The sequence below is a fragment of the Thermobia domestica genome, chromosome 15 (genome assembly GCF_964235325.1).
Source record: "Thermobia domestica chromosome 15, izTheDome1.hap1.1, whole genome shotgun sequence".
NCBI lineage: Eukaryota > Metazoa > Arthropoda > Insecta > Zygentoma > Lepismatidae > Thermobia > Thermobia domestica.
In genome coordinates, this window is record NC_137468.1 from 167,806,542 (window position 1) to 167,819,534 (window position 12,993).

The 12,993-nt window shown below is 34.3% G+C and overlaps 1 protein-coding gene across 2 annotated transcripts in view; it reads right to left on the reverse strand.

Annotated features, from left to right (window-relative positions):
• Positions 1-5,147: 5,147 nt before the first annotated feature.
• The window catches only part of LOC145671344 (uncharacterized), a 128,847-nt gene continuing 121,001 nt past the window's right edge, over positions 5,148-12,993 (reverse strand). For both annotated transcript variants that reach the window (XM_081740380.1, XM_081740379.1), the window contains exons 17-18: positions 11,995-12,093; positions 5,148-11,034 (exon numbers count right to left, since the gene is read on the reverse strand). In XM_081740380.1, coding sequence (XP_081596506.1) covers positions 10,979-11,034; positions 11,995-12,093 — 155 coding nt within the window. In that variant the 3' untranslated portion in view covers positions 5,148-10,978. The remainder of the gene's footprint in view (positions 11,035-11,994; positions 12,094-12,993) is intronic.

Below are 12,993 nucleotides of genomic sequence, written 5' to 3' on the forward strand. Positions count from 1 at the left end.
GATAGTACTGTGGTAGCCCAGGTTATATTGTCTGTTGCGATTTCTATTACTGTTCTGATGTGTTTTGTTGAGTTTGGTGTAGGTTCTTCTTTGCTGGGTTTGATAAGGGCCAGTATTATAGGTTGTTGGAGTATCTTCCTCAAAGGAATTTCTGCTTGTTGAAGGTCTTTGGTCTTGATGGGCTGCTTCAGGTTCTGTGAATATATACTCTGCAAGTTCCGCAAAAAATCTGTTTATGGGATTACCACGTTCTTTGTGTGTGCCACAACATCGGAAGCAGACACATTGTACAATGCACTGGATACGTGGATACCCGTACTGGTAGTAATTCCATCAGGGCACCGGTCTCGGTCTGAATTTTGATTTTCTTTCAACTGTTTGTCCTTGAACTTCAGTCTCTGGGTTATGAGCCGATTAACATCTGTGTTTGTGAAGAATAACCTCAACATTAGTGCGGGTCCCCTTTCTGTTCGGATGCAAATGAGATTTGTGAAATGTATCTATTGGTTCTTAAGTGCTGTGTTTACTTGATCGATACCAGTTGAAGTGGGTACGCCTTTGATGACACATGTGTATGTTGTATCTTGTTTTTCTCCTTTCCTGTGTGGTGTTGTTAGTGGGTGTATCTTCTTTTCGTGCTCTCTTCGGTCTGTGTCTTCTATTTCTCTTTGTAACGATATGGAAGTCATCCTCTTGTTCGTGATTGGTAATTATGTCTTCTATTTGGTTTCCTTCTCCTTTAGGTGCTTGTACTGTTACTTCTTGGAAGGTTCATCCCTGGTCCTCATAAGGGCCAATTTCCCCTATGTATGTAGTTCCTTCACCTTAGTATTTTGGTTTTTCACCTGCACGTTTGAGTGGCCCTCATAAGAGCCGGAACATGGTTTCCCTGAGTGTGTTCTGGTTTCTCGTCCTGTGTGGTAGCATCTAGTCTAGGCTCTGATGATTCGCTAGTTCCTGTGTCGACTGCCATCTACAATGGTTGAGTGCAAACCAAAAGTGGTTGGAGGGTCTGCGCCTTGGAAGATTTTCAAGATTATGCTCCTCGAGACTTGTTTTGAAGTATACCCTATAGTATTGTGCTTCAAGATGTTCTACGTGGAATTCGTCTCTGTGGATCTTCCTTTGGATCACTCTTGAGTTACGTTTACTAAGGAATAATTTTTGAATAGCTACTGTCCCAATTTTCGATTAGGCCTCCATGTCTGGCTGGGGTTCTGCCGCGGTCAGTGGAGCATCTTTTTTTGCAAGTATCCTCATCTGGCTGGTCGCTTTCAGCATTTGATTGTTTCCGTCAACATGGTAGCTCTTCTCTCTGTGTCCTGTTCTATTTTCTCTCTTCCAAGCTTGCGTTGAGGAAGAAATAGTTTTTTCGATGGTCTTCTTGTTGGCATCTTCTTTGGTGGTCTGGGCAGTTTAGGTGGGATCTTGGCCCTGAAAAGGGTCAGAGTTCTCTAATTTTTGTGTATTTGCTTCACTAATGCTATCCCAGAGACGGTCGGCAAAGCCTGTTCAGCTTATATGGCCAGAGCGAATCTTGAGTGGCCAGCCGACGGAAAACAATACTTATTTCTCCAGGAAGCGGTATGTGTTGGTTGTTATGTAAGTTATTTTTATTAAACACAAGGGCCCTATACAGAGTCGTTCTCACGCGTGATTAGTGCCATACTAAAGAGTTGGACTAACATTTCCTGCAGTAGTAAGGCCATTAGTATGACGCTAATCATACTTCAAAACGACTCTTCATAAGGCCCTAAGTCTCTCCTTTGAAAGACAGAATTAACGAAAAGACTATTCTATGTTAACGAATTTAGTCACAACACTAAAGTTTTTCTCATGCTTCTTCTTAGTTGCGTCGAAAAGCTTTAGTAAATGACTGCTTAGTATAACAGCAAGGTATCCGGCGTCTCTTTGTATCTCCCAGATCATCTGTCTGAGCTCATGTGGGCATATACGATATAAATCATGATTTTAGGGGCAGAGCTATGATTAGGGGCTTATCCGGGCTCCTGATTGGCTGTTGTTGAAGGCTACGAGAAATAGTTTTGTTAAACGTGTTTTTGTTCCTGAAAAGGATCGACCAGATAGGACTCAGTTGACTCATCGTCTCTATTGAAACTATTCCTTTCCCCATAAATCTACGGCACCAGTAATATCATAGCCGTCGCTATTTCTGCATAATCTTTACATGCAAGAGTATTCAGCACAAAACTTATGAACCCCTCACTTTATGCCCTTTCAACATACAGCCCCCTTAAATGTGCAATTTTCTATACTTTTTCTAGTGATTTTATGTATTGGTTTTCAACTCTGCATATTCATTTAGGAACAAAAGTATATATTCTCCGTGTACCTCAGTCTCTCCTCTAAACATTCGTTTTTGTTTCGTAGGTCCTGAGCAACTGTAGTCTTCGTACACTCTTCCAAATGCATAAAATGACAGTCCACCGATAACAGAGATGGCCGCCATTTAGGAACATTTGTACATATGACATCGTTAATAGTGTTATTGACCTTCTCATACACAAGGTTCATCACGCTCCAATTTCTATAACTTTCCGAATCTGCTCTGAAGCACTTCGTATGGATTGACCCTGCAACATGTTTGAATGAATGCCTAATTAGCTTTGCTTTATGTACTTTATTACTTCAACCAGTTGTCTTCCCTTATTTACTTTTTGTAGTACTATCTTATTATCTTTCCGTCGGTCTAACTAGTTCTTGTAATTCTACTCCTAAACCTATTTTTGCTGTCTCAAGTCGAACTCTTTCTTGTTTTCTTAAGTTCAGGTTTCACATCCATAAATATCAAGACGTTCCACTTTTTTTAAGGGCGTGGAAGTAATAGAATTTCCAGAGCCCCAGTCATGGACAATGACCCATATTATGCTATATGACATTAAAGTGTAATTCCAGCTTTGCCAGTGACACACTGCGATTCGCCAGTACATCCCGTTCAATTGCAGGGAGAAAAACTGTTCTATGACCTTTTCACCCGCTCCTTTGTTTGAATGCAATGACCAACTGGTTTAATAAACGGGCGGCAGAAGAGTATAACATGAATTCTGAAGCTCGGGAACAGATACAACAAATGTTTAAATGAATTTATTTTCTGGATGATCCTTGTAGATATATTTTGCTTCTCTTCTCAAAGTTTATAATGGTTTTCCTTTTCTGAATAGAACCATTAAGTCGGAAACCGCAACGAATTAAAATTTATTTCGGTTCCAGTAACACCGGTTTTCGGTTCCATGAACAGAATCGATATGTGAAAATATATGTCGGTTCTGTTCTCAGAATAACAGCAGATTAAAACAATTATTTGGGTTCTGATGCCAGAATCCAAAATATTTTCAGTTCCGTTACCATTAATAACCATGTTATGCACCTAGGCTAGGGAAGACTGCGGAGATGGATGACAATGGAATGAATAAAATGGGAGGAAACTACTTTTTACTGATACATGATATATCAAATGAGATTCAATTTTTCTTCCAAGTTTTTATAAAATGCTGAAACTACTTTTTTTAACTAGAAAATATTTTACTTGTTACTTCTACACATCTATGCAGAATAAAAATTTCAATAAAAATACTATAGTTTGTAATTGACAATTAATACATAAAGTTAGTTGCCTAGTTGCTGCTAGGAATAAAAGCTTAAAATTTTACGACGAATTTTAAAGAAAACATTTGAAAAAACAAATAAGGAATGGGCACGATATAAATTTTATTTGGTAAACTTTTTTAAAAAGACGTTTGGACATACACACGAAAACTTCGGATGGATCTTGGGGAATCGAATAACAATTTTGAGCGGGTACCGTAATTACCCGATTGTAAGCCCTGCTCTTGATTCAAAAAAAAGCTGCTCTGCTTAGAATCTGTATCGTTAACGCGAGCGGTAAAGTAGAAGCCATTCCTTACCGACGTAACAGAAAATTTCGAAGAAAATCTCCAGAGGCCACCACAAGTATTTATCATCATGCAGACTCAATATTGCAGTCACTCGATTTTTTTAAAAAATTATAGTGAATTTTAGTTTTATCAAGAGAAAAGCAAATTTTATATCATTTATGCTTGAATTTAGCAGATATTGTAACTATTCATTGCAAGAAAATATATTCTTTATGCTTCATTAAGAAATTTCATTCCTATTTTAGTTTTAGATTCGGCTTACGCTATGAGGCCATTTATCATCGGACACCCCTGAAAAAATGCTTGAGATCGTCCGTACACATCACACAACCTATAAAAAACGTTACTGATCGAGAATACATTTATATCAACTACAGCAGTCAATATGAACAGACAACGGGAATTGAATGAGGCGGAAAGGGATGATCATTGGAGCCCACAGATTTGAACATTCGACCCGTAGTATTTCTAAACCAATTTCGGATACCCCGATCGACAGTGAGTACTGTGATGCAAGGAACGCCATCATTGGACCCTCAAACAACTGAAATCCATCCCATGGTAAGGTGATGAATCGCGCCATCAGATATGGCGAATGCCCGGAGAACGCTGTTTACAGAACTGTATTGTACCCACAGTGAAATTTGGCGGAAGTGGCATCATGGTGTCTTGCTTTTGGTGGTATGGTCTTGGTTCTCTTGTTTTAATTCGAGGAAACCTGAATGTCGGAACATACCACACAATTCTAGACAATTCTGCGCTACCGAAATTATGGGCATAATTCGGTATTGACCCATACCTGTTTCAGAACGACAATGTTCCATTTACACAGCAGGATTTATATATAAACAGATGGTTCGAGGACAGGTGTGGAAAAACTTTACTGGCCAGCCCAAAGCTGATTTCCACCCCATTGAACACTTTTGGGACAGGTCGGAGCGCCGCTTGAGAGCCAGGCCATGCCGCCTGTAAACCACCACTCAGCTGTTTGCCGCTTTGGAGTATGAGTGAGCCAAGATTCCCGTCGACACATTGCAAATTCGTGGTGAGTCTTCCTCAAAGGGTTGTGGATGTCACTGCGGAAAAAAAAAAAAATTGCTGAGACTGGATTAACGAACTGATATGGGTCTCCGGTGACTAATTGCAACGTAGGGTATAATCGAATAGACAATATTATTGACAAGAAGGATCAAAGTGAGGGCTTTTATGTATTAAATCCAACGACAGAAATTAAACTTAATTTTGATTTATTTTATATTACTAAATTTTACACGACAAAATGAAGTATCATATCGACAAAATTTACGTGGGCTGTCTTAATACATACACTCACACACACACACATTACATACGTACAGTTATCCACTACTATTAGCCATGTATACTAACGAAGTTCGAATGTTAATGTGAGTTCAAACTTTCTAGCTTGAACGCAGTTCAAGGAATTTTGCTGCGTCATTGAAAATTATGCTCAGTAATGCAGACTAACCAAGATCAACGAAATTAAACTCCAAAAATCTGCCATTCAAATTAAAATTGAATGTCGTTCAACAGTTGAAATTCGTTGGTGCACACGGCTGTAAGGTATTAACATATCTGAGCTGAACATGAAAATAAGGAAACTTTACCAATGATACTACCAATGTTTGTACTCTATTCTACTTCACATTATAATTCTCAATCAGCACATTCATATCATCATCTACCATTTTACAATACAAAATCTATTGTTTAGCAGGTAACTTCCTACCTCACTTCGAACAATGTTTTCTCTAAGAATGCAAAGCACAAACTACATACATAGTAGATCGCATTCATTGTTCTCTAGCTCTATAAAATTGTTTGATTATGAAGTAAAAATAATAAAGTTTTGCATATAAAAAAAACCTTCAAAATAATATGCACTCCTGCCTACATAAAGGCAATTTGTATATAAAAGATATATTTACATATATACAATATCGAACAAAATAACTACAACTGATATGTGTGTTGATATGTTTCAAGTTGTTTCTAAGAAAATGTTACAGATACATATACACAATATCCTGCGATGTATTCATCACGTACTCAGAAAACGAGGGTAGTTACTGAAGTAGCCAACAAACGGTAACTTGGAGTAACGTAGTGGCTATTAATCTAGAAAGCTCAAAAGGTTAGAAAACATCGTGGCAGGCAACCAAAATTGTGTGGTATATGTGATAACTAGACGAAAAAAGTATATAATGTTAGGCACTATAACACTAATCTAAGGAGGAAGAATATAGTTTACAGGATGTACAAAGCTGGTAACATACGTTATAACGTTACAAGTGAAGTCGTAAGAATGTATTTTATTTATTTTCAACAGAGATATAGGATAGCATTTACATTAATACGTTTAATGGTTGATAACACATTAAATTGTTTTGCATGCCGCAGTTAAAATATCTAAAATTGTAGATTAACACTGAAAAATAACAGATTCCACTTTAGCGTCATCTGTACAATTCTATCAAACTTCATAAAGACGTCTTAAATTTCATGTCTCTTACACCTCAAACTACATCAGTGTAAGACGCATGAAATTTAAGACGTTTTAATGAAGTTTGGTAGTATTGTTGTACGAATGGTGTTAGTGTGAAATCAATTATTTTTTAGTGTTATTCTACAATTTTAGATTTTTTCTGAAACCTAATGGACACGAAAGAAATCTTATGTAAAAGCAGAATCTCTGACAACACTGATACCTCTACATTTTGACCGAGTCAAAAATTTACGGAAGTAAAAACCACAAATAAAAGTACATTTTAATAATTTAATTAGAAAAAAATAAAAGTTTCGTAAAGTTGACAATTTTATACAAAGTACCAGTATCATCCACACTTGGCTAGTAGCAGTATTTGTTAATTCTTGAAAAGCTGGTAATAGATTATACATATATAACAAATCTAATAATTATAATAATAATTTACTACAATGATATGCACAAGCCTTTCTGGCAATAAATATTAAATCGTGAGAATTAATAACTGTAGTACCAAAAATCACTCCACTGTTCCTCCGACTGATTACAACTACTATACTCAACCAAAATTCATTCTCATGCTACGAAAAAACGCACGAAAATGTTACACTATAGCAAGCACCACGCACAACTTCGTTTTCGCTTGATCAAATTTTCTGTAACAGTGTTCAAACTATGTTCTTGTTTATATTGCAATAGATGAGTCTTCCAGTGCTAAATTTCCATATTTACAAATTAAGACAAATGTCCGTTTTCATTTCTTAGAAAAACAAATCGATGTTAATCACCATGGGTTTTCACAGTATTGTTTATACTACTTATTTTACGTAAAAAATTTCATATCTTTATCTTATGCAATACACCGTAATATTTATTCCCTTTCTTCCCCCCCCCCTTTCCGAGGATTCTTTACCCTAAATACCGCAAAAGAGATGAATACAAGGATTATAAAAATTGTTATTTTCATGGAAGAGGTAAAAACAAGAAGTATTTGAAAATAAAGTTATGGAAAAGTTTAAATACTTTTTCTTTCTCCAGAACGAACTTATTACGTAATAAAAACATCTACAAACACTTTTGAATACATCGCGGGATATCCTGTACATCAATAAAGGGTTACATAATACGAAGAAGAAAGACCACTTCTCTACTTAAACTGGCAAAAAAGTTTTTCCTCTTTATTATATATATACAATAAATAAACATATATGTAATTTGTTTTAAATACAAGGAGATCATGCTAGAAGCTGATTTTCTTATTCATCTAATCTACTTTTAAAATAAAATCATGATCTCTAGAACTACAGCTACATTTAAATGTGCCAGCTAGACAACTACTTGTGCACAATCGCTGAGACAAAACAGTAGTCTTTGGTTTGTACTTTCAACACTACACATAATTCTGTAGTACAGTAGTACCCAGGTAAACAGCGGCTGCTTGGAAAACCAGACGCAGGTTTCAAAGTATTTTATAAAACTGACACAGACTGCATTCGTGACAAAAGAACAAAAGAATAAAAACTACTAATTGGGACTATAGACTGAGAAGTTTATTAATCTGCAAAACTTAGTTGTTATAAATGTTTATATTATATTATATATATATAAACACTAGCGCCATCTGTACGACAATTCTATCAAAATAGTAGAAACCTACGTATCACTACCCAAATAGCCCTTGTACATCTGTTTATCTTGGTACGGTGAAGACAAATTCCTTGCTAATAAACGTAAATATAGTACAAGGATGGCAAAACATAATATGTACACACATGTCCAAAATTATTGTCGCATATCTGTAAATATGATGTTGTAGGAATATAATTCGATAACGAATTCGTTCGATATTTCTTTTTAGTGTTAGTGTGTGTATAATTGGCAAAGACATGTATGTGGCAAATTTCATGTCAAAAGAGCAGTAAATAAGAACAATAAAACGAAAATAAAACTTTCTTGGCCATTTAGCAACATTTTGTTTTACTCATTCTAATTTTCGTATTTATAATTCTTTTCCTATGAAATTTACCTCAAATATACATTTCCCGATTATACACATAGTATCAGTATTAAAAGTACCCTATAAAGTCATTATCAAATTATATTCTTACAAGAAGACAGTTATAGATATGCGACAATCATTTTGGACATGAGTGTACATTTGTACAGATAAGCAAATTTTAATCTTATGAATTCAATTTACGTTACTAAATAGGGAGTTTTAAGCATTTGAGAAATTCTCGTAAAAATGTTTTGGTTTGTTTTTATGGTTGAAACAGGTCTTCCTTACCACAATTTCGTAATTTTCCTAAAACTTCTGTATTTTAGATACAACATACGGGATGTTTATTTTAAGCAACACTGCCCTAAAGTAGCTAATCATGTTTGCTGTGAACAAACCATATCCGTAACGTGGTTAATTATAATCTTGAGTATTTCGAAGTAACTTCCTATAGACCGAGAAAGTAGAAAATGAATAACTCTGGAAATAACGCTTCTGCAGCATTGAATTTGATTGTTCCTTGTAGAAGATTAAATCTATCTAAACACGTGATCCGTAAATCACGTATAGGAATACTGTGACAGTGAAGTTATCAAGTGTGCGTATAATGTAGTAGAAAGCGACGTTGCTCGTAAGCAACAGGGCCAAATAGAGTGAAGCATCATCAACTTTTTCCAGCATATATATATATATTTCTCAATATAGCCAACTACCGGAGCGAAAAGCAGAAAATGGCCAGAGAGTGACATGTTTCCTTGCCATCCTCGGATGAATTGCTTAATGTTGAAATTCGCTCGTTTGTACAAATGTACATCTTTATTCATCCTCATATAGAAATATAATATACGACAGGAAACTTCTCCTGGACTGCGGGATTGATTTTGATGAATTTGAGTATGTGAATGGACTCTAGTCTAACTTAGGTTTTTAGCACATTTTTCGCATTAGGGGAGGGGGGAGACGAAGGGAAAACGTATAAAAATAAAAACATTTTTCGGAATTGCTGATTGACACTCCTGATGCCGTTTAAGTCAAAATTCTTCCCCCTTACATATATCTCCCACGGGAGGTGTTCCAAATATTTTACATAAAGTATTCTCCCTGTGCAAACATCATTTCGTCTAGTAATTTAATAATAAAGGTAGTTTAACTTTTTTAACTTAGGAAGTAGAAAACCCCAAAAATATAAGTTGAAAAATTAGTGTTTTCAGAGATACAAATTAGCAAAAGTGTAAATACATGGATTCAAAATAGTCGAGTACCCGCACAACGAATTTTAAAATTTAAGATTTCTAATAGTCAAATTTTCATCTTCGATGCTTTTGATTGGATTTTATGCATTTTCGGCATATTGCAATTCTTGCACTGCATGCTTCATGGCTCGTTTATAAATTTGTTTTGTCTTATTTTAATAAGAACTTGTTGCCACCCTATGTGTAAAACAATGACTGTAATCCAGCGTGTGTATTTTAAAATCCCATGTTAAGCACTGACAAGTCATCCGTTAGAGTTAATGCAAAGCAGGCATTCGATAATATTAATTTTGATAATCACATAGAACTTACTTATTTGCTTACGAGAAATTAAGTCTTCGAGGATAGCGAAGTTTCTTAATACGTAAAATGTTTTTCGTTGAAAGTCATGCATGAAAGCTGCGCTATAACCGTACTTGGACATCTCTGACCATGGGCTTAAAATACGTGCGCCAGGGAAGATTGCCAACTATCTAGAAACTACATTCTCGAAAAGCGATCTAAAAATTTGTTAATTCATTGTGATAACCAAAATTAATCTCCCAAAACAGGTTAAACGTTGATTATGCAATTATCAACTGAAAGATAGCTCGCAAACCAAAATGACACTCACTCAGATTGCTACTTCTTTCTCTCTTAAATCATATGCGGTCATGTAGAATTAATGCACTATCTTTTTTCATTTCCAATGAAAAAAAAAATAAATAATAATAATAATAATAAAAAAAAACCTATCCAAACAATATTAAAGTTTTACTACTGTGATCAAGAAACTAGGTAGTAATTTTTTTTTGAGGAAAATAAAACCCATTACTTTCTATTAATTATAAATGACTTCACGATTATGTTTTCAAAAACATCAATGTAAATAAAAGTTTAATTATTTAAAAAGAAATTCAATTACGATATACATTTTCATCTTTTAAAAAATATGCTTTTTTCTGTAAGAAAACATATTCAATTACGATATACATTTCTTTTTAAAATCTTTGTTCCTTTCTTACAGAAAAAAATATATAACATAGCCCCTCACACATTATACTTGCTAAAATTATGAGCTAAATATCACGTATCCATGATAAAACTTTTTTTCATTTTAATACAGAACTTCACACTTTAGATCTTGCGGTTTACACCATCATATATTGAACACTGAAACAAACATTTCAATTTTGTTTCATAGGAAATAGCTTGTAAACAAGAAAACAACTTCTACCTAGAGCTAAACAATACAAAATTTGTAGCAATCAGTCTTTTAAAAATAAAAATCGCAGTATTTTTCCTCAAATATCTTGTATTACAGCTAATTCTTCTGTACACTAATTCTTGACGATCTTCTCACTCGAGGTGGAACAGAATCTGAAACATTGAGAAACAAAATTACCAAACAATTGTAAAAAATATGCACAAAAACAAGGAGATTCAACAACATAAGGAAACCAGTTTTGATGAACAGCTGTTTGATCTGAAGTTATTTTATTAAAAACGGAATATAGAATGTTTTAAAAGAAAAGTTTTTTAAAGTGAAGCTAAATAGTCAATGTTAGAGTTGGTATGAGTACTAGTGTTTATATATATATATATATATATATATATATATATATATATATATATATATATATATATATATATATATATATATATATATATGTAGCGTCGAAACAAACACTGAATATCACATAATCAACAGGAAGTGATTTTTATTATTCTGAATTTCACCCTCGAATAATTCTAGCTAAAACCTTCAGCATAGGATAGATTCAAAATGAGTTTATCATTCACCACCTACTTCTATAACCAAAGCAGCAACAGACTACACATTGTGGGACTGCTCTTTAGTGCATCAAATCTTCAAGAGGGTTCTTCTAAAATAAATTCATGGTAGTATTTGGGGAAAACAAATTGCATGTTTTATCTAGGGACAGAAATGATACCGGTAATGTAAGTGCAGAATCAACGTACAAATTCAGTGATGGGCATGTACTGAGAATGACAAGGAGTCTAGTTAATATGGATGCTAAAGTGAGTTGCATCCCATCAGTACATTAAATAATTTGTGTTAAGAGTTATTTTCGAGAGGTTATCATTCCCAATAGACTTCGCGCTATTTTCATGTTTTCCTTCAAATCGTAAAACAAAGAACTATGGACTTTGGAGAACAAAGCATCCTAAAAGACATGAAACTACAGAATATATTACAAAAAGGTTTGCATGTTTATAATAATCTCAGAAATATGAATTGAATTCGAGTGACAAATAGTTTTAAAGTTAAAAGTTTTGTAATGAACAAAAACTATAATAGCCATATAGTCATATCACCTGGCGAATCCCACGAAATTAAATCTCCAGACGCAAAGGCACTGCATGGACTAGGGACCTCTCCCATGCCTGGTAGAAGACTGACTTTCGCTCGATTTTCTGCAATTAAAATAAATAATAATAGTTTTCCTAATAGAAAAATCATGCTGACTAACTTATTAAAAAAAAAAAAAAAAAAAAAAATGAATATGTACAAGAGTATCTATTAGTATTTTTTCCTTTATAGACCTAATCATACAAATGGCACCCAATCAATGCGTATATTATTAAATAGAGTGGTGGACTATCCACGAACATAAATAAGCAGAGGTTGGAGCCATAAGAAATAAAGATTCTTACCTGTACTTATTTATGTTCGTGACTGTATATAGCTTGCTGAATATATGCCACAAAAACTCAGAAAATTGTAGTTCTCCATAAATGCGTATACGTATCTCGAAAGTACAGAATAATAATAATAATAATAATAATGAATAAATTCAACACAAAGTAGAACACAAATTTAACTATTTTTATCAATTTCTTTCAATTCTGTAATACTGTATTTAAAATACACTACTCTCTCGCTAATCCGGCCATTCCTGGCACATATGAGTGTCGGATTATTGAGTGTCTGACAATTGATTTATTTATCTTGTTTTCTTATTTTGATATAGTGTACTGTACTTTATTAAATCCAAATATGCATTAATTTTCAAAGAAAACTTAGTCCTTGAGTAGTATCACTCATTATGAAACATGCCTCTAAGTTTTAACTGTCGCAATGATAAGCATTGTTGCGCATGCGCACGATAATTCATTGTGCACGTGTTTTTGGTTCGATGTGCGCCGGATTAGCGAGAGTCTAGTGTATAAGCTAGTAATGTACATATATGATAAATGGATGAAATAACCAATCACAACAATTCCTCTATAGGTGCGAATTCAATGATAAGTCACGTTTTTTTTTTTTTTTTTTCTCACTCTCTGGATATTAATAATATATGAAGCGTGACGCGA